The sequence below is a fragment of the Rissa tridactyla genome, chromosome 1 (assembly GCF_028500815.1).
Source record: "Rissa tridactyla isolate bRisTri1 chromosome 1, bRisTri1.patW.cur.20221130, whole genome shotgun sequence".
Classification (NCBI taxonomy): Eukaryota; Metazoa; Chordata; class Aves; order Charadriiformes; family Laridae; genus Rissa; species Rissa tridactyla.
Genome location: NC_071466.1, coordinates 69,633,135 through 69,655,295, shown reverse-complemented (window position 1 = coordinate 69,655,295; position 22,161 = coordinate 69,633,135). Strand labels below are relative to the sequence as shown.

Genomic DNA, 22,161 nt, shown 5'->3' with positions numbered 1-22,161 from the left:
TTACTCAGCAACAAATAATGATCGGAGCTCTGCAACAGAAGCTTTTCTTTAGCTTTACACTTACTCCTTCTATTCTAGAGTAACAGAAGAGCAGTAAGAGATTCATGGCTTTCTGCACACTGAAATTCAGTAAATTTTACTATACAGTGTCTAGATTACCCTTATCACAACAGGGTCATCTTGCTGTATACATCAGAAGTTAACTGTGGAGTCATAAAGCTGACAGAAGGATTTTGTGCAGCCCTCCCGACACAACTCTCACAAAAAGTCAATTTTAAAAGTGTCCCTTGCGAGAGGGATAGGAGGGCTTCTGCAAGCGCTTGAATTGCAATCCTGAAAGCCAAAAGTCCTCTGTTACACCACAGGCACAGAAGAAAACTTGAGTTAGGGACTGGACTACAAATGAAAATTCTCTTTGGCAAAATTACGACGTATTTCAGTAGTAGCATCTGGATTAAGTAGGCCCTTTAATGGTACCAACAGTCAAACGTTAGCCAAAAAGGGATTTTTCAAAAGAAACATTTATCAGAGGAATGGGCCTTCTCCTGCAGCTTCTCTAAGGGGAAGTTCTGTTCATATTCCACACGGGCAAGTGTCTGCAGCTTTTTTTTTTTTTTTTTTTGTTTTAAATCTCCCGTGGTCAGTACACAACCTGCATCCGTAACTTCCAAAATACGGGTGTCTCGCCCCTTTCCAGCTGTGCCCGACCACCAGCTCTCGCGGGTCCCTGGGCACAGCCCTGCAGCCGCACTCGGGGTGCGGGTACTGGGCGAAGAACGGACCGCAGCAGGGCGGGCAGCGGGCGGGAGCCCCGGACACCCGGCAGGGACAAGAGGCGCGACCCTCGCTCTTATTTTGACCGGTTATTTGGGGACGCGCTGAAGCACCCCGCGAAACGGAGGGCGATGCAACGGGGTCCCCGCGCTGCGCCCCGCCGCGCCCGCCAGGGGGCGCCGCGCCGCCAGGGATGGCGGGGCCGGACGGGACGCGGACCCCGGCCCGGCTGCCGGCCCCGTTCCCCGGTGCTGCTCCCCCGAGGGGCAGGTTGTGCCCACCGGCCCCTTCTCGGCCCTCCGCCACCGCGACCCCCTCTCCCCTCGGAGCGCCGGGCCCTGCCCGGGCTGCAGGGGCTTCCCCCCTCCCGCCCCCGCTCGGCTGTCCTCGGCTTCCCCGAGGGGGGTCTCCTCCGCCTGACCCCGGCAGCGTGCGGCCGCACGGCCCGGCCGGCAGCCTCCGCCAGGCAGGAGGAGGGAGCCGCGGCGGAGGAGGAAGGCGGGCGGCGAGCCCTGCTGGGTCGGGTTACAGGGAGCCACGGAGCGGCGGCGAGGCGGCGGGGGCGGGCGGGGACCGCCCGCGGGGCGGCCGCCGTGCCGCGGGCGCCCCCCCGGGGCTCCCCGTCGCTCCCCGCCCCGCGCGGAGGCGCGGCGGGCGGCTCCGCCGGGCCGCGCCGGGCCCCGCCGCAGCTGCCGAGCCGAGCCGAGCCGAGCCTGGCGGCGGGGGCTGGGGGGGAGGCACGGGCGGGCAGGTGCCCTCCTCCCGCAGCGCTCCGCTCCGCGCCGCTGGCATCGCCGCCGCGTCGCACGGCGGTGGGCACCGCCGCCCCGGCAGCCCCCGAGGTCGCCGCGGCCCGGCGGCGGGGGCAGCCCCGCCGCCGCCTCCCCGCGCAGCCCCGCCGCCCCGATGGCCCCCGCCGCCCCGCCGCCGCCCCCCCCCCCGCCGCCGCCGGCCGCGGCGGCCCTAGGGGCGTCGGGGCCCTGCGCTGCCCCGCGGAGGGGAGGCGGAGGCGGCGGCGGCGGGGCGGGGGCGGAGGCGGAGGCGAGGGGGCGGCGGAGCGGCGGCGGAGCGGCGGCGGAGCGGGAGCCGGCGGCGGCGGCGGCGGCGATGGACGAGTCGTCGCTGCTGGACCTGCTGGAGTGCTCCGTGTGCCTGGAGCGGCTGGACACCACGGCCAAGGTGCTGCCGTGCCAGCACACCTTCTGCCGCCGCTGCCTGGAGAGCATCGTCAGCTCCCGCCACGAGCTGCGCTGCCCCGAGTGCCGCATCCTGGTGGGCTGCGGCGTGGACGAGCTGCCCGCCAACATCCTCCTCGTCCGCCTCCTGGACGGCATCCGACAGCGGCCCCGCGCCGCCGGGGGCGCCAGCGGCAGCCCCAGCGCCGCGGCCCCCGCGTACCCCCAGCCCGTCGCCGCCGCCGCCGCCCCCAGCGCCGTCGCCGCCGCCGCCGCCTCGGCCGCCGCCAGCCTGCGGGAGCTGGCGGCCGCCAGCCGCAGCGCCCTGCTGGGAAAGGTGGGTTCCCGGGGACGGGGGCGGGGGCGAGCGGGCCGGGGGAGCGCGGCCGGGCGGGCCCCGTTTGCCGGCGGGACGTCCCGCGGGGCGGCGGAGGCTGGGGGCCTTTCCCCGTGCCTGCCGCCGGCCGTTGGGGTCCCCCCCCGACGATGGGAGCGAGGGGAGGCTTCGCCGGGGATGTCCCCAAAATACTCCGGGCGGCGGGAGGGGGGCGGGCCCCGGGAGTCCCCGCGGGGGCTGGTACCGGCCGTCCGGCGGCTGCCGCCACACCGACGGGCCCCGCAGCGGGGCAGCCCCCGGTGTAGCAGAGCCGGACGCGGGTCCCGGAGTTAAGATAAGGCAAAGTGCCTCGAAAGCGCTTTTATTCGGCGTGTCGGCCTCTGCCAGGTGTCCGTCAGGTGCAGGCAGGAGCTGGCTCCCGCTCTCGTGCTGCCTGCCGGGGCGAGTGGCCAGAGATGCTCGGCCGGTCCGGTGCCCGGTGCTTGCTTCATCCCACCCCCGAGTTTTCCCATCCCACCCCCGAGTTTTCCCCTCCGCTCCCGGGGCGCTGCTTGGAGCGGTTGCAGCCGGGCAGAGTCCCTCTGACAGCCAGAATCGAGTGGGGTCGGAAGCTGAAGTTTCACCTCCCCGGGGAACGTAATTTCATTTTTATGTATGAGGTGTGGGATTTATTGAAGGGGAGGACTGCAACATAGGCATTTATTTATTTTAAAACTGCAGCCGAGTGCCCGATCTTGCTCCCTTTAAAATCGATGGCGAGGGTTTCATTGACTCAGAGGGGACAAGATCAATTCCTCCCAGTGTTCTGTATTATTATGCAATTCCATAGGATAAAATTTACTATAGGACCTCTTTAGGAGTTTTTGGAATGGAGACTCTGAAGACAGTAAACTTCATCTTATTTCTAATGTCATACGTATAGTGAATATATTTAATTGTCTTTGATCTTTTGTGAAATCTGCTTTAGCTGTAGTTTACTGTACAGGCTTTTGATTTGGAAAGGTCAATGCAGAGATTCCTTGTGAAGTTGTATTACTATAGTAAATGTTTCAATTAATTCATTTCCTATTTTTTTTTCTGAGAAAAATGAATAGACCTGTACCGGCGTTTTGAAGTTTTGCCTGCAGGAAATGATGGCAAATGCCATACATTGTTCCATAAAATTCAATTTTGGAGTCTGAAGTGAAATATGCTTGGCAATATTTCTGGAAGGGTAGATCCTTTATTACTGAGCTGTAGACCACAGTGATCTTCAGGTATTTAATAAAGATTTGTCAAAAGTTAAGAGAAGAAAAAAGGCAATGGCATTCTGTCCTCTGCTTTTTTTTTGCTTATTTGTTTTTCAGCTAAACTTAGGGTTGTGGCTTTGTCACAGCAGACAACTCCGCTCATCTTGAGTTTCAGCGTTACAAGAAAAAAGGGCAGTTTGCATTCATTAGGTAGTTTAAAATATGGTATCCTCACGGTCTGGTTTGGCATCCAGATCGTAGTCTCATACAGGAGGTAGGGTCTGCGTGGAAGGCTTGTTGCACCTGCAGGGTTTGTGTGACAGAGGCAGCCCTTGCACCCTGACCAAGCTTTTGTGACCATCCCGTAAGAAGGCAATCTCTGGTTTTCCTACCTTTAAATCCTAGTCAAGCCGGGATGTTACGGGCGTGTGTGGGGGTGTGTGTGTGCGCGCGCATTGAAGGAAATGCTTGATGGGGAAAGTTACTTGAGAGTAATTTTTTATCTTAATGCAAATTTCTAGAGAAGTTGACTTTTCATTATTTTGCCATTAATGGGCAGATTTTTAAGAAGTACTTCCCTAGCCATTATTGCAGATATCATACAGTAAATAAAACCACATCGCATTCTGTCGTTTTCTGACTTTGATGGAATGGAACTTCGGTGAGCATCTTCAGTTCTGTTGTTGGTTCCTGTCTGGGTTGTTATCCATCTGAATTTGATAGAAAGCAAAGTTGCACGTTGACCTGAGAATCACATTTTGGCTTTTATGGTTAACAACTGCAGGTTTTCTTTCCCTTTGCTGGGACTAATGGGTGATTCTGGGGCAGCGGGTCTGCTGGGGCAGAGTGGCTCTGTGGAGCTGTTTGCTTGGCCTTTTGACTGGCCGCACAATTTTATCCTGGGAATCAATGCAGTGCGCTTGATCCTTACAAGGTTCATTACAGTGAAAGAAAGTCTGAACTAATCTGCTTTTAAAAAAAGCAGCAGGGGAGAATAATCCTCCTTGGAGCTGCTGATACAGCTGATTGCTGAGCTGTCCTGCAGACACGAGTACAGCACCTCTCTCTGTACTAAACAATAGATGGTACAAACCCGCCTGGAATTGGGCTTTTTGAGGCTGATGCCGAAGAGCAGAATTGCATCCCTTTTGGTCTTTGGCAGCTTAGCTCCCTTGGAGAGAGCTGAAGTGATTCTTTATGATATGTACATATTTTTTCTAATTTCAGAAGTTGCTGTAGATTCGCTGCCTGGGGCTTACATGCAAATTACACTGTTTTACTAATTAATACCTTTCATTTTAGGTAATGCGATCTATAAAGTGGGACATACCATTATGGGCTTTTATGGTTAGGAAGGAAAATGCTAATTGTGAAATGTAATGGCAGAGAGCCAAGGTCACATCTATCAGACTTCAGTCTTGCCCAGATCCTTGGACCGATATGTTAGAATCACACCAGGGATCTGTTTCTCTGAGAGTTTTAATTAACCTTAGAAAGACAGAGCAGGGCCAGCTTCTGTGTTGCTCTTACTGCTGTGTCTTGCTTCTACACCTTACACTTCGGGGAAGTCTTCTTTGCGTAGACGGTATTTTCTAAAACCGACAACTGTTGTTTAGCACTTTGGCAAAACCCTGGGAGTTCGGTATTTCTTTACCCTGTCTTTGGTCCTTCTTTTCCCATAGTTTCTCGCAGACTTGGTCTATCCAGAGGGCTGAAACCCAGCGTGAGAGGGGCTGGGCTGGGGATGAACCAGCACTTGGGGAAGTTCCTAAAGTTGTCCAGGACCACTCTGCAGAAACACTTCCGAAATAATGTAGGTGTTCTAAGGTGCATGGTGCACATCTTCAGCAGGAGAGATCTGGAAGTGGTGTTTACCTACTGATAAACATTGAAAAATATTTGGGATTCTATCAATATATATAGTGGTATGTGACTTTTGTTAAGCCCGTTAGTCTCCCAACGCCTCTATTTCAGCCTGTAAAAAATCCCAATAGTCTGTTTCTAAATGTTCACATTAAAGATGCTATGTAAATGCAGAGCATGGTATTAGGCATTACAGAAGGGCCCGACTGCTGAAGGAGCACACTGGAAGGGTGAGGGAAGGAAATCCAGCATCTGTTAGAGTGGCCCCCCCAGGGGATAAAGCAGGAGGCTAAGAGTGGTTTATAATGGTAGGCGCATTACACACAAGGTTATAATTTATTGGCTCCTCTGTTTCCATTACCACTGCCGAACCGCTCGGGGAATTCAGGTTCTGTCAAAGTAAATGACTCCCTTAGATTGTTGAGGCATTATGGTAAATCTGCCTTCTTTACTGAGTGTGGGGTTTGGGGTTTGGGGTTTTTTTTTTAAACAATTATTGCAGTTTATCACTTAGAATTTTTTCAGGAGTTCTCAAGATCAAATAGCCAGCTTAATGCATGCAAGTCTTTATTAATTTTCTCCCGAACCAGACATCTCCCACTCCAGGTGCGGGGTTTATTGCTTGCTCGCTTGCAACACAAACTGAGAACAACATTTGCATGAAAAAGAAACAACCTATAAAAACAAAACGTGTCTCTCGGTTTTCCCAGAAGAGAGAGCGCGGCCGAAGCGACGGGTAGGGATGTGCCGCCTCACCAGACAGGGATGCGGGTAAGGGTAGAGAGCAAGATGTGGGCATGAAGAAAATGATGCGTCAGCGTGCTCGAGTGAAGTGACGGATGGGCTGCGCTCCCCCGCCCTGCACCGGGGGCTTCTCCCACCCATCAGCTTTGCGGAGCTATTTCAGGTGGAAGGCTGCCATTAGCTAGCCCAGGGGAGAGGCGACTGCCCTTGGCTTCACGGGAGTTTTGCAAGCAGAGGGAGCCCCGCTCATTTGCCATCTAGGCTTTTCAGTTGCTCTGTTTGTAGGAAGTGACCCCAAAGAGGCATTGAGTCATTATTTTTCATGAGAGCGCTGCCTCATCCTACACTGGATTGAACGTGGAGTAGACCTTGGGGTAATTTTCTGCTGCCGCGTTTCCTTCTCGGATGCATTGTCTGTCAGGTGAAGATCCCACCCAGGGTTACGCAAGAGGAAGCGGATGGAGTCTGCCTTTATATCCATTTATATCCGTTACCAGCAGCAGTGGGTTGTGCAAGGGACACACTTTGTCTTGGGCAGAGGAGACTCTTCAACTTGGCTTTTTAATGACCAGATTTGCGCAGACAGGAGCGCCCTTCTTGTCAGCAGCGCACAGTATCCATGGGCCCATTGATTTACCTCACTTTTGTTCTTTCTCTCTGATTTATTTGCTTCTGATACTGTCGTTTGGCTGGCCAGTGCCTGAACTTTGTCGTGAAGCCATCTAAAACAGGACTGATATTCTACGTGTCAAAGTCTCTCATCTTGAGGATTATTTTTTTTTTTTTTTTGGCTGGCAGATGGCTGAAAAATGTGTTTCAACACAGGAGATTAGCAATGTTACTAAAGGGTATTATGAAAAATATAGCCAGGAGTATTTAAAATCCCAGCAATTAAATCTGTCCTCGCAGAAGTGAGTGAGCAGTGGAGAGGGGATTGCTGAGGGGCTGAGTCAGAAGAATTTGTCATTCACTGAGCTCTTAACGCTCCTCAGAAAACCCGTCATTTGCAGGTGTCATCTTCATGGCCATCATGTTTTCCAGAAACCGAGTATTTTTACCCATCTTTGGATGATGCTGTGGATAAGCTACAAACATGCCTGATGTGACCAAAGGGTGCCAGCGCTGAGAGTGGATTTTTCCTTCTGGATCGGGGTGGCCAGCAGCGGCTCAATTGCACCTGGAAGAGTCGTGGGGCTGTGGAGAGGACTTTGTGCCAGCAGCCCCAGGCCCTCCCTGTTAGTTTGTGCCAGTGTGGCATGGCTCTGCGGGAATCCCCTTGCTGTCAAAGGTGAATGCTAAATTTAATCCCTGCGCGTCATCCCTCTGAATGATTCATGACGAACGCCGCTAATGCTTAGCGTATGTCAGTGTTGGGTTTTCGGTAGCTACTTACTTAAAGAGAGATGGACAGACTTGCTCCCCTCAGCCCTAAGATTCTGTGCACGCTTTAATTCTGGCACTTTATGCCCACCTCCCCTAAATCTCTGCTGTTTGCTGTTTGGGGAGGCAGCGCCGCTGTGGTTTGAAGGCTTGAGGTTGAGTTCTGTGCAGAACGTGGCCGCTGATCTCCGGTGAGCTGCATGAACCTTCTGAGCTTCACGTTTTCCCAGCTGAAAACCTGCCCCAGCAGCACTCACCCACCCGCGCGGGCTTCGCGACCGCCAGGGGGAAGCTGCCCTGCAGACGCAGAGTTGTTACTAGAGAGGCTGGGATTTGGGGAGCTTAAAAAGCGCCGAGTGTACGCGCTGAAGCTACGAGTTATTTTGTGCTGCCAAATGGGGTTTGGCAGAGACGCCGCGCTTTGCTTGCGGGGAACGTGGGTGTGGGGATGCAGTGACAAGCGCCGTGGACAGGCTGTAAGAGGACACGGTATTCCTTGTTCCTAATCCTATCAGTTCGTGTTCAGGCAGAGCCCTGGTGCTGGCCAGGAGCCCAGCAGGTCAGAGTGGCTGAAGGCGCTGGCTGCCCGTGCCGTCTGCCCGTCCCTGCGGGTCAGGGGGAGGCGATGCCTCCTCTTTCTAGACAAAGTTGTGTCTGTGCGGTCAATAAGCCGCCACAGCAAATGCTACGACACTATTTTCTTTACGCCGTGGAGTACTTTATGCTCTGGGAAGGTCTTTTCTTATAGTCCGGAGTTATATTTGGTCGCTGCCTCATAATTTTAGGTTAATAATCCCATTACAGTTGCAATTTGAAAAGTCTGTCTGGGTACTTCGTGAGTTTTTCACTGTTGTACTTAGGATGTCCCCTCTAATTTCACTATCTTCTTCAACATTTACTGCTATCTGTGTAAGAAGCACTGCTTAAATTTCAGATAAAAACCATAGTTCCGTCCTGCACTTCAGTTACCCACCTGCAGTATCTGTAACTATGGGACGCCACTTTCTTTGGAAGTTGTAGCTCACTCTTTCTGAGGAGCCTTTCCTTAAGCTTCAGAAGGCCGGTTATAACTAGTATTTCACCCTGATTAATGTCTTAAAGCATTGCAAGATTGTAATTGCTGACCTCTACTGCACTGGATGGATGGATGGATTCGGTTTTCAGGGACTTGGTGACTTCTGTGGACCAAAGCTGTTGGGGATGCGCAGGGTTTCAGTTTTCCAGCGCTCACTCACCACATATCAAGCTGCATTTTTGCAAGCGTTTTCACTGCGGTCATGTTAAAATCTGATATTTTACAACAGGTTTTCCCAATCTGGGGTAGGCTGTCACGGGAAGAACCCAAGATTAGTTCTAATAGGACATGAGAGCCTGGACGAAGATAAACTACGGGATTTGAGAAAGCTGCGTGACCTTGGCCTTGCCCCAGCTCCCACAGCAGCTGTGCTTCTGCAGCTGGGGAGGGAGGAACAGGAAAACCCAGTGCCAGCTGAAAGCTACCTATTTATCCCTAGTCTTGCACCAAATCAAACTGCCCCTGATTACAGAAGCCTCTTGCGTGGAGCAGACTGGTACTTTGGCTGGAAAGTTACTGGCCTGAGCATTATGCAAAAGAAAAAGTAAAAAAAAAAAAACCACCAAAGAACCAAAAACCCCCAAAAAAGGAGCGTGAAAAAATTTTAAAAAAGTTCTTCCTGGGCCTGGGAGCAGGTTCTCCCCATTTTCCAGCCCCAGATCCTGTTTCTTCTCCCAGTTCGGATTCCTCTGACAGCTTGAGCCGTGCCTTTTCCTGATGGTTCGGGGTGGCGGGGGGGGGTTGCTGATGTGCTAGTTTTCCTCGCTTTGGCTCTGTTACTGTCCTCCTCAGCAGTAATGTTAAACTCGTTACCTCCTCTTTGCGGGAAGTTTTGCTTATGTTGCTAGAGCATTGCTGAAAAACCCTTAAAATTGTTTGAATAGCTTTAAAAAAAACCCACAGCGTGTGCCCAATAATTTAATCTAATTGTCTTTTCATGTAATTTGACCGTTTTTATTCGGTTTAAAAGAACAAACATTAATTTAACGATCCATGGACATGAGATGCCTCTCAGTTCAGGGGAAGGACAGAAGGAGGGAATATTACTTTTGGTATTAAAAAGACATTTTCTTTTCAAAAGTAGAGAGAAAAATGTAAAACATCTGGAATTAAGAGCACTTTCTGCCCAGTCTTTGAAGCACAGCCTCCATCGGCTCCGCAGAACTTGCTGCGCGCTCTGTGCTGGTCGCTCGTAGCTTGGGTGACCAGCAGCCTAATCCCTGCCCAGAAGCAGGTGATGGGGCTGCATCCCTCCTCTGCTGGGGTCACTGGGAAGAGCTGGTCTGTGGCACCAGGCTCCCTCCTCCGCAATCTGCAGGCCAGCTATCGAGGGGTTAAACAGCGAAAAGCACGGTCGGGGTTTGTCTCCTAACTGGTTTCTGGCACTTTCAGGTTGGCTCCTGCCCCAAAGTTTGGCTTCTTGTCCCGCCGGAGCGGTTGGGATTTTTGGTGCGACTGGTCTGTTTGCCTGTGGTTGACCCGAGGGCAGGGTTTTCGGAGGGACGCACGTCCCCATGGACGCTGTGCGTGGAGCTGTTTTTGCAGCAGGTCTCCATCTTGTCCCGTTTTGGAAACTGGAAGGCTTCGCAGTCTGGCTTGCGGCGCTGGGTGCCAGAGGAGGCAAGGCTGTGGGATTCACTAATTAAAAAAAGAGAGAGATGGGGCTGTTTTCTTTCGCCATGGTGATCGCATAACATCAGTCAACTCAGGGATGCTGAGGAATTTTCGTCTGCTCTCCAGGGCAGGGGGACGAAGGTGCAAAGCCCTTCCCTGCTCTGCGGCATTCGGCCACGTTTTCCTTTTGAAGACACCTTAAGGACTTGTGGCAGTGAGGACTTTGTCCCTCGTGGTGGCTGTCAGCTGGAATATGATTTATCGGACGAGTGAAACTAATGCTGTATATGGTTAAGGAGCGCCTTTCTGTGCACAGAAATGGTGTTTATGGAAAGAGGTGGCTTCTTAGTCGATGCTTACAGTGTCTCTCTGCTGTTACAGCAACAGGCGTGAGAGCCTGATTATTCAGGCAAGTTAGCATTCCTTTTTTTTTCCCGAAGTTTTTTAAAGATCTGATCCAAACCAATATGAATTGGCCGTTGCTAATTTTAGCATGGTCTGCTTGCATGAGATAACAAATCCCAGTTTTAGTTTAAAGAGAAAATATTTTAACAGAAGGCTGGCAAGATCATTATCAAAATGCTAATGATCATTTCTCCTACAGTCCCAGTTATTTTCAGAGGGAGGACTAGAATAGACACATCATCTGAATAATATTGATTTTAATATGTATTACTGTCTCATTAAGCTGTTAAAGTCTTTCCCCTTCTGGACAAAGGTTCATTAATTGCTGCAGTTGGTGTATCATTAAAGTGGGTTTAGGTGCTGGATGGGTAGAGGGAAAGAGAGATCTAAGATGTTGATTGTGCCGTCTGAACAGGCTGTGGGTAAAGATATTACGGTCCTAACCAAAAAGAAAAGGATGCTGCTGTGTTTGGTGTGCTGCCTCCTGACTGCCTTCCGAGTGACAGCCAAGAAGTCAGCGGAATACAGGCGCTATCATATTTACTTTACTAAACGATCGTTTCAGTAAATATTATTGAACATGTTTATTTGCAGATTAATTTCAGGCTAATTCCAATCAAAAACTCCTCTGTGAGTTACTATAAAAAGACATGGTTTTATGAATTTACTCTTTAGTTTCTAATTCATTTCGAAACCGCGTTTAACAGGCTGCCTTTTTATTGGCTGCCTTCTTACCTGTTTTGAAATGCTTTTATTGCAGCTTGTATCAGGTTTGCTATATTGTCATCCCTGTAAGCAAATCAATGCGTTTTTCACTTCCAATAGCAGTAATAATTTATGAATTTTTTATTATTTTAACTCAGTAAAGTAGTAGGAAGGAGAAGGAAGATTTTGTTTTGATTGCGTTTTGATTGACTTCGGTTAACATTTATTTATCTGTAAACAAGACACACACACACAAATATATATATATATATGTATGTGTGTGTATAATATAGATATCTCCCTGAACGTACAGTTTTTTGACAGAAAAGCCTGTTCCAAGCATTCTTCTTGAGTCCATATCGAACTCGGTAAATTGTGCAGTGTTGCCGCCGTGTGCTGGGCACGGGTGTATGTTGTGTCCCGGTGCAGTGGCTGGTCCCGCTGCGTCTCTGGAGGTGTGCCCTCTGGACGTCACCCTCCGTGATGGAGCATGCCTGCCGGAGGGATGACAGGCTTGCATGTAGGCAGCCTCCTCTCGCACCCCAAAAATATAGATACGCGCTTATCGTGTGAGGGAGGAGGGATGTCCAGCAAGGGGAGCAGGAGTCGGCTGGAGGGGCGGCGGGGGAGTGGGTACCAGCCTGCTGCGAGGCGCCTGTCCCTGAGGGATGCTGAGGACCGTCGTGACAGGCCTTTCTGCTCTTTGCTGCCGAGCCTCCTTGCGATTTTGTGCTAAAATGTCACGAGACAAGAGACAGAAATAGCACAGGCTTTCCGTGGCAGAAGGGTGAGCTGCAGCAGGATCGAGTGGGCAGGATCCGTCAGCGCCGGGGCTGCTTGCTCCCTGCTGGCTCTAGGCAGGGAAGAGGCAGGCGTGGACGGCTTCATCTTCAGTCCAGAGCATCTTGCGCTTCAGCCAAGAGCTTTCGTGTGAAGGGCCTCGTTCTTTCGCATACTCCCTTTCTAAAACAAATCATAAAAGAGCCCTCGGAGAATACAGTCATACATACACGTTATAAAATACAGTAAAATAATAGCTGACAACCATGAGATGATTTTTTTTTTTGCTTATTCTCTTCTGCTGTGTAGGTAATCATGGTGTTAGATCATAGTGGAAAACATCTGATTGTTTATATTTCACAGTCATGTAGCAATGTAAAATCTGAACCAGTCATACCTTTTTAATGATGAAAAATCAGTACATTGTTTTCTAAAAGGAGAGTATAGTACTTTTGGTCTATACTGCAGAAAGGAAACTTTATTTTTTCCTCGCTTCAGTTTTATTTGTTCTTTTGATAAACACAGGACATCCTTTTATATGCGGTCAGTCTCACTTTTATCTGAGTATCTGTTACCATGGTAGGGCTATCACTGTAGTCATCACTGTTAAAAAGAATTTAGCACACTTTAAAAGAAAGAGCTGCGTGGGGTTCAGCGTCTGTAATAATATTGTTCAGCCAGGGAAAGGTCATTCTGTGCTTTTTAACAAACAAGAACTCAACAGCCAGGGCTGAATGGCCATCTCCCCCTCATCCCAGGCCTCGAAAACAAGGAAGCAAGTAGCTAAGGGGAAGGTCGGCGTCTTCCTCCCTTTGTCTTGCCAGCAGCACGCTGCAAGAGGTGCTGAGGTGTGGAGAACCACAGGGCTTTTGCTTTCCAGTTTCTCTGCTTCTCATGTTTGTTTCACATGGAAACACCGAAAATTTCTGTTGCTGAGAATTGGATTTGCCCATTCTAGTATTATTTTTTTTCAAATACAAAGTATAGCATTGACTATAGAGCTGAGAAGATGAACCCTGTCTGCCCCAGAATGAGAGTGGGAAATGGATTTGGTGCATCGAGTCACCGTGGTCCTCTGGGGGACGCGGGGGAGTTTGAGATGCTCTTTAATGCATCCTCTCCCAGATGTTTCACCCACTTTGAAAAAGTTACTAAAAATAGGAACTCCAGAAGCAAACTGCTGTGTTAGTAGCGATAACAGAAGATCCAGGAAAGGAGCTATGTCATCGTCCCCTTCCTGCAGCACTCTGCCGCCAGTAGAAGACATCCAGCAGGCAGGCGCAGGCAGGAACAGCCTATCCGAGGGGTGGGCTACAGCTCTGCCATCCCCCTTCCCTCTCCATGTGCATCCTCACTCCCCAGCGGGCCAAGGCACTTGCCAATGTCAAGAGCAGAGGCACTGGCACTGGTGGTTGTTGAATTGTTAACCTCCCAAATTAACACATTTGAATCCTTTCCAGCCTGTACGGCAGAGCCTGGCTTTCAGCCTGTGCATCGTCACCCTTCTCTGTGCGGTGGGCGCAGAGGGGAACCAAGAAGATGAGGTCCTTCCGGAGAGGGACCCAGAAGATGAGCTCCTTCCACGTGGATGATGAAACGCTTCATGGGTGACGGGTGCTGCTAGTGGTCGGGGACCCTGGGAGCGGGGTGTGCTCAGTGGTAGCTAATGACGGGATGACTGTACCAGGTTTACTCATACTGAAAGGCAGTACGGGGCCGTGCAGAAGATGAGGGAAGATCATTTTGGATGTTTGGTTTCCTGTGGGAGTAGGGCTCGCACGATAGCTTAATCTTAAAAATATGAGGGGAGTGTTTGTGGAGAATTTGCCCTGACAGCATTGTAGGTTGGAGTTCATGAGTGCAGTCAATAATAAGTCTAATAAGATTTGGAGAGCATGTTGAACTCTCTTTTTTGAGTCTCTGTACCCGGCTCTCTGAGCTCAGGAACGACTGCCACTGCACGGCCAAATGGCACTGATGACATTTTCCTTGATGCTACAACTGAAATGGAGTCGGTGGGCTTGTGCCATGGCATATTTGTCATCAAATTAAAACTCCCTAGACTCACCTTGCTTTGACCACTCTTCACGTAGGCCACCACCTGCTTAGAAAACAGCGGCAGCTGCCTCCTGCCTGTGAGCACGGGAGGAGGATTCAGGTGGTAACACTTGAGCAGTGCTGGGCGGTTTCTGCACTAGGACACTACCCTGTCAGAGGGGCCCTTCCCTCTTTAATTTGATCAATTGAGAATGAATTCCTCTAGTTATCAAAATTGTGATGAAGGGGCTTTTTTAAGTGTCAGTCCATTGTTTTGCATGTAGGAGTAACCATATTTCATTTAATCCTCTCCGTAGTTACCAGAGGGAAACTTTTTGTTGGTACAGGGTTAGGGTTAAAAGAGCTTGAGCTCACATTTAAAATGAGAGATCATGGGAAACTGGATAGAGTTGAGGTTCCTCAGCTGCTCTGATGCTTTCAATGAACATGTGCTTCCTTGACGAGTCAGCTCATGACTTACAGGTTTCGGATAGTGACGCTGACTCCCCGTAGCTGTGGTTCCTTTCCAATGCCGGTGAAAGAAATAGAAGCCAAACACAGAGCAAAGACTGTGGTCACCCTGAAGTTGTCTCATTAACTCATAAACCCAGAGTAATTGGCAGCGAGCAGATAAAGACTAGAATGAATCTCAGGCAAGACAGTATAGGCTACTTGGTTTTTTTGTTTTGTTTTTGTTTTTTTTTTTCTCTTTGAAAAGCTTCCTTGGCTGATGAAGCGCTTTAAAAGATGCCTCTATGAAGCTGTGTAGCTGCAGAGCCAAGAAAGTATGGGGAGACCCTGACCTTTGTAGTGTTTGGTATCCTAGCTGTTTAGTAGCTTTGTCTGAATGAACTTCAAATAAACACTGTGTTGTTTTTTGTAGCCTTTTTTTCAGTAATTAATGAAGGAAAGTGAGTAATCTGCTACTTGGCAGTGCTGCTAGGCACGTGGTAAGAGAGCAAAAGTCTCTCTCTGTAGCAGAAAGGATGAACTGATTTCTTTTTTTACTTCCATCTCTTCTTCCCCTTCAGTGCCTGTAGCTCCAAGGGACTGCAGATTTGGAAGCTGAGAGTAAAAGAGCTGTGATGCCCAAGCTGTTCCTGGGGCACGTGGGAGCCTTGGAGGCCTCTTTAGGATCGTGACTCAGTTTTGGTGGGAGGTGTGAGAAATCACTACTGTAGTAAGTAGCAATATCGTAGCACCTCAGCAGAGCCGTTTTTGAGAGTGTTGCTGGAAGGAAATATTCTCCTTCCTAGGAAGAAAAACTTGAGGAACACTGTTCGAATAGCTTTGCTTCAATGACCTGGTGCAAATATTGTTCAGGATAATGGTTTGCACTGATGGAGTTGCTGTATTACTTCACTTTAGGTCTGCCAGGTGTTACTATTTTCTACCTTACATGCCATGAATAGATTTGCCTTTTCCCTCCTACTTCATATATTTACTTTCTTTGCTCACACAAGAAGCAAAAGGAAACAATTTTGCCAGTAATAAAGGTCTCACATGGAGACCGTGTCCCTGCTGCCGTGTTCCCCGTGTGCTCAGGCTGTGGAGGGGTTTTCCTGGTTCTCCCTTGGCACGTGGCGGGACGCATTATGTTTTCACTTGGGCTTGACCAGAGGTGACAGCTCAGGAAGCCTCCATGGCCCACCCTGTCCAGTCTGTGCCCCTGTGAGGTCCCATGTCACCAGTGTCCCTTGCTGCTCACAGCCACTTGGACAGCAGCAGGTCAGCGGGTCTGTTGCCATCACCCCTGTGGCCCCTCAAGATTGTCCCCCTGCACCATCACCATCACCGCTTGGCCCCAGGAGGTCCTCCACATGGGGTGGCAGACAGCCAGAGGTGTAGAGCTGTTTGGTTGCTCAGACACTTCCTACGCATTTTGCACATGAGCAGCATTGGAGCAGAGGTGGACCAAATTAACAGTCAATGTCCAAATGGAGATCAGTAACAAGTGGTGTCCCTCAGGGGTCTGTACTGACCGATAACTGTTCAGTATCTTTATTAATGACATAGATAGGGATATTGAGCACACCGTCAGTAAGTTTGCAGATGACACCGAGCTGAGTGGTGCCATTGATACGCTGGAGGGAAGGGATGCCATCCAAAGGGACCTTGACAGGCTTGAGGAGTGGGACCATGCAAATCTCATGAAGTTCAACAAAGCCAAGTGCAGGGTCCTCTGCCCGGGTCGAGGCAATCCCCAGTATCAGTAGAGGCTGGGGGATGAAGGGATTGAGAGCAGCCCTGAGGAGAAGGACTTGGGGGTGTTGGTTGACAAAAAATTGGACATGAGCCAGCTATGTGTCCTTGCAGGTTAGAAAGCAAATCACATCCTGAGCTGAGTGTGGCCACCAGGTGGAGGGAGATGATTCTGCCCCTCCACTCTGCTCTGGTGAGACCTCACCTGGAGTACTGTGTCCTGCTCTGGGGTCCACAAGTACAAGGAACACATGGTCCTGTTGGAGCAGGTCCAGAGGAGGGCCACAAAAGTGGTCAGAGGGCTGGAAGACCTCTCCTATGGAGAAAGGCTGAAGGAGTTGTTTAGCGTGGAGAAGAGAGGCCTCTAGGGAGACCTTATTGTGGCCTTTCAGTATTTACAGGGGCCTTATAAGAACGATGAAGAGAGACTTTTTACCAGGGCTTGTAATGATAGGACAAGGGGTAACAGTTTTAACCTGAAAAAGGGTAGATTTACATTAAGTATAAGGAAGACATTGTTTACAGTGAAGGTGGTGAGACACTAGAACAAGTTGCCTGGGGGAGTTGTGGATGCCCCATCCCTGGAAGTGTTCAAGGCCAGGCTGGATGGGGCTTTGAGCAGCCTGGTCTAGTGGGAGGTGTCCCTGCCCATGTCAGTGGAGTTGGACTAGATGATCTTTGAAGGTCCCTTCCAACCCAGATCCTTCTGTGATTCTGTGACTCTTATCACCAGAGAATGGGCACAGAAAACAGGATGTGGCAGACACAGGTACAGACAGTGAAAAGTAAATACTGTGAAATAAATGTTTATGTGTTTTGGGAGGTTACAGTAGTTCAGATCTCTACTGTTGATACCTCAAACATCTTGATGCAGTGAAGATGCTATAAGGAAAATTGCGTTGTTGTGCTGAAGGGTTTCTTTGGGTATGATGCTTCCAAATTGAATATAGAATTGAATAAATATGAAGTCATTCTCTTATCTTTATTTCAGTGCAACTTTGCTGGAGGAATACTTTTCATTTGCAGAAAGGTTTATAGTGGAGAAATTGTTTGACATCCATAGCAAATACAGTCTTTTCTTTAATGTATTGTTTAAATTTCCCAATAGGGATATTCTGTTTCTGAACAATAATAGTAAATTCTTGACCTCATGTTACAGTTTCCAGTTCTTTAATAAATAATAAATAGACGCATCTTTGCTTAACCTTTTTTAACTCCACAGAATGCTTTGTAGAAAATAGTAAATATCAGTGCTCCCTTTGTAGATGAGAAGTTAAAGCACGTCCAAAGTGAGCTGCTACCAGCACGGCAGAGCCAAGGAGCGATCGCACGCCTCCAGACTTGAGCACTGTGCTGTGGTGGCACTTGATGCGCTCAAGCTCTTGTCACCATCCTCGTGTTTGGAAGGAGCATGACAGACATTTCACACCAGATTTAGTTCTGGTTAAAGAGCTTTGATGAGTTTCACCTCCTTTACTGTGTGCTACCGCTCCATTTGGCCTATTTCCAAGTTTAGTTACTTTAGTTACTGAAATTATTTTCCTGTTCTATTTCCTAGTATTAAATTGCTGTAAAATTAACTGGAAAACTACTATTATGTACCCTGTTTCTTTCTTTTGTCTTCACATTCTGGATCTTTTTTGTTTGCGAGTGTTTATTTTTCCTTTGCTTATTTTCTCTTTTATTGCGTCTGTGAAGCTTTTGTTCTCAATTTTCATGTCATTTGACGTAGGAGAGAAGCCAAATAAAATATTTCACATTTCTGTTTCAAGTTAAAAAGCAGTTTTTATGCTGAACAATAATTGTATTACAAGGAAGCCTGATGTGCCCTCAGTGCCATTACAGTATGTTGAATAAAAGGTAATTTAATGGAAACAGCAGAGTATTTGAAAGTTCACTGCATGAAAATTGGATTTTTGCCTTTTATTATTTACATTGCACCTTATTCATATTTAAGGCCACAGGGATTATCATCCTCCTTAATGGCTTTATTTAATAAAGACTTTGCATTTCACAGTATAGGATCTAATGCAGGCTTCAGTCTGTTATCAGGATTTCAATTAACTAGCTTTGGCTTCAGTTGCCCTATAAATCCTATAAATATATCTAAATAATTAATTTGCTTTCACTGGATGTTAGTGGCTACTTTTAAATACAGCTGCTATATACTTAACTGCTAAATGGTACAATTGTGCTCATAACTTGCTTATATTATGTTTTTTTAAAGATGACCTATGTCTCTTAAGGTGATGGGCTAGACCAGAACCGGTCTCCCAAGGTAAAAGACCTCGTAGAGGAACTGTAATTATGGCCGAGGACCATTGCAGCTGGGATGCAAGTGCACCTTGAATTTTGGGAGGAGACGTTAGGGACAGGTGGATGTTATGGATCAACATATCCCCTAATTGGGCTGAAGGACTTAGCGTCCTTTGATCATGGTGATGTACATTGTGAATCAAGGGCTAGACATATCTGATTCCGGGGGGAAGAGTGGTGATAAATATAGGAGACTGAATGAAATCCTGTTGCTCTTTTGGGTCTTCCCTTCCCCTGTGCAGAATCATGCACTCACGGTAACTTTGTGTTCAGGGTTTTCTTTTGGAGTGACATTTAAATGTTCTTGCTAAGGGTGCAAAACAAATAATGATGTTACCCTTTTGGTTATTGAGAGAGACAGATTTGATTTTAAGCGAGCCTAATAAACAGTCAGACTTGAAAAGGTGTGCCTCAAAAATACAGGGATAGGGCCTAGCATTTTCTGAGTTTCCCCTTGTAAATTCTCTCCCCTGCAGGCCAAAATATTGATACCCTGAAATAAGGAATCGGCCAGGGGCCGAGCTCTGGGGTCAAAACAAATAACGAATGAGTGCTAGTGGGAATCACACAGTGTGAGTGCTCAGCCAGCCCACTAAAAATGCCTCCCCTGCCCCAAAACAGAACAAAAATCAGTACCAGCAAGCTGCAGGCAGCAGCGCCGGCGTGTTGACCCCTCGTCAGTGCAGATGAAGGTGCTCAGGGATTCACCTAAGAGCAGCAGGACTTGGCAGCTGTGGAAAAGCGCTGTTGATGTGAGAGTCCCAGTCTCTTCCAATAAGTTATTCCTGCTGGCTCGCATCCCGAGGAGGGAAGATTTGAAACCTTCAGGGACCCGCAAAGACCGGGGCGCCAGTTAAATTTAAAATGCTTAAGTTGCTTTAAAAATATTTTTTCGTCTATCAGTGCGTGATTAACTGATTGTATGAACTTGAAGGGAAACATAATATTTATTAAACATAGTTCACTTAGTCATTTTGGCATTTGATATGCAAAGATTATGCATTTCTCCCAGGAGTTATATTAATAATTTCAGCATGATAACCTTAATTTTAAAAAGGGCTTTTCTTTGCTAAAGGGAGAGTTATCCGTGCATGTGTACAAGGAAGACTTTAATTAAAATTTTTGTTCTCCATTGTTTCAGAAGGTTAAAACGCACTTTCTCCCCCCGTGAGACAAAAAGACTGCTTATATTTAACAGGACTGAAAGGGTTAACGTGAGAAAATGAACACATTCAAGGTTATATTACTGACAGCTCCATTGTGTTGGCAAAGGAAAAAGATAAAGCACAGCCTCAATTTACTTCTCTTGCTAAATAGTACTTTGTTCTGTATTGTTAGGAGAAATCATTCCATATCTGGAGAAGATGGAAAACGTGAAAATCATGATACTGTCTCTGCTGACCCTAAAATAATTTTTTTAAAATCGTTTCTCCCCTTGCCCTCACGGAAGGCTTGAAAGAGAAAGCACTGTGTTTTTCTGAGGAAAGTCTGAGGACTTGAAAGGTGAGCCTCATTTTTGGTGCCCACTGCAGCAGATAAAGTATGGGGGAGTTCTCCTTATGTTTGTCTAATACAGGAAACCGATGCTTTTAGATACATCTACCATGGGAAAAGAGGACATTTGTATTAAGTTCGCAAAATATTAACCATTTGGTACATTACATTTGATTTATCCATGGTAGAGGAGATTATTGCTAGTGTTAGAGAATTGATGGATAAACTGGGGGGAAAAAAGGCAAAATAAGAGTTTGTGTCAAAGCTCCATGTGTTTCCGGTAGGCTCCTACAAGTTTCTCTGAAAACTTATTTCTATGAATTTGAACGGGAAAGGAGGAATCCTAAAAAAAATTCATTTTTTTCCTCTAACAGATGGTGTTGTTTATGGGACAGTTTTAGTAAAAATATAACTTTGCTGTAAATCAGTAGTTGTCCAGAGTAAACTCCACCCATGGATTACGCAGTCCTTCAGAGAACCCAGAAGAAGGGACACCAAGGTAGTTTCTCTCATTGAAACCTATGATTAAGGATGCTGTAATTATTTCTTGGGAGATGTTCACTTGTGCCTGCACCGCCCTCTCCTGTTGAAAGCCTCCCAGAAAAGTCCAGAGGGAATAAATCCCTATACTGCTGTAGCTTTCTCACGTTTCCTTTGGTGGTGCTCCTGATGGGGTTGTCACCTATCCCTCTAAAAAGGTTGGGAATTGCTGCCCAGAAGTTCTGTGCTGGACCAGTAGCCCTTAAATATCATGTGCATCAGCAATACAGGTCCAAAGGAGCCACATCATTGAAAACTGCTCATCTGCTAACCACCAGCTGGCAAAGCCGCTCCTGTAACAAGAAGGAAAGCAAATGAGGAAAAATATGAATGTTTTGATTCAAGAGTTGTATTTTTCTTTGAAGATTGATAGCAAGTAGTCAGTCTGTTAGGAAGGAAATGTTCCTCTCACTTCAACTCACTGCCTCAGAGTGAAACCTGCTTTTGGTTATTTTATTTCAATATAAAACATTGCTGTTTTACCCTTAAAAATGACCACCGTTACTGATTGATAGGAAATTGTCTGCTAAGACAAACAAATTCATCTGTAGCTAATATGAAGGGTCTATTGCTCCTTCCGTACAAGGCACGCGGATCTCTCTCTTGGCTGTTTGTGATCAGTCTGGTTTTCTAATATTTGCCAGTGGAAAGGCCCTGGCTCATTTCTTTCTTCTGAATCATATTTTGGTTGTCTCTTTTCCTACTGCAGTGATTAAAGCTGAGCTGGGCGTACACAGACTATAACTTCAACACAGCTTTGCTGAGCTGCAATGTATATTACTCAAATTTCTAAAATTATCTTCTACTATCGTCGTATTTAATGCCCTAAAGCCTTCTAAACCAGTTAAGAAAAAATGATGGGGTTATCCACATTCAATACTTCTTATCAGGTGTATTTGTATGAAGGATCAGAAGGAGGATGCGATGTGCCCTGGGTTTTCAGCCCAGCCAGGTTGTTTCCCGGGGGACCAGGACTCCTGGGTGCATTGAGGAACATGTCCACTTGGTAGGATGGAAACAGACAAAAGGGTCCTTAACAGGGACCTGGAAAGAAGTACTGAAAAAGCACCAGAAAAGCAGCCGACCTGCCTGCCGGGCTGTGTAGGAGGATCTGGGTCTGAACACAAAGAGTGTGTCCCTGTGCATTACGGGTAGATCGCCGAATCACAGACTGGTTGAGGTTGGCAGGGACCTCTGGAGGACATCTGGTCCAACCCTCCTGCCCTAGCAGGGCCACCGGTTGCCCAGGAACATGAACAGAGACACTGAACAACACATCAATGCAAGAGAGGCTGTGCCAGGTCATGGCAGTGAAGAGAGTGGCTTCAGAAGTAAGCAGTCCTTATAATACTGTAGACCCGCTGCTCTTGCATTGTTAGGAGTTGCATCCCTCTTTGTTCATCTTTAAAAGATGGTTTGGGCTAGTTTCTTGGTTGGGTGGGCTTTTTAAGGTTCCTATCTGTGCTGTTGGTGACTGAAAGCAGAGCTGGG

The 22,161-nt window shown here is 48.2% G+C and overlaps 1 protein-coding gene across 1 annotated transcript in view; it reads left to right on the top strand.

Annotated features, from left to right (window-relative positions):
* Window positions 1-1,801: 1,801 nt before the first annotated feature.
* SH3RF3 (SH3 domain containing ring finger 3) overlaps window positions 1,802-22,161 on the top strand; it is a 251,374-nt gene continuing 231,014 nt past the window's right edge. Inside the window, exon 1 of the mRNA XM_054203839.1 lies at window positions 1,802-2,286. Within this exon, the coding sequence (XP_054059814.1) occupies window positions 1,882-2,286 (405 nt within the window). The 5' untranslated portion in view covers window positions 1,802-1,881. The remainder of the gene's footprint in view (window positions 2,287-22,161) is intronic.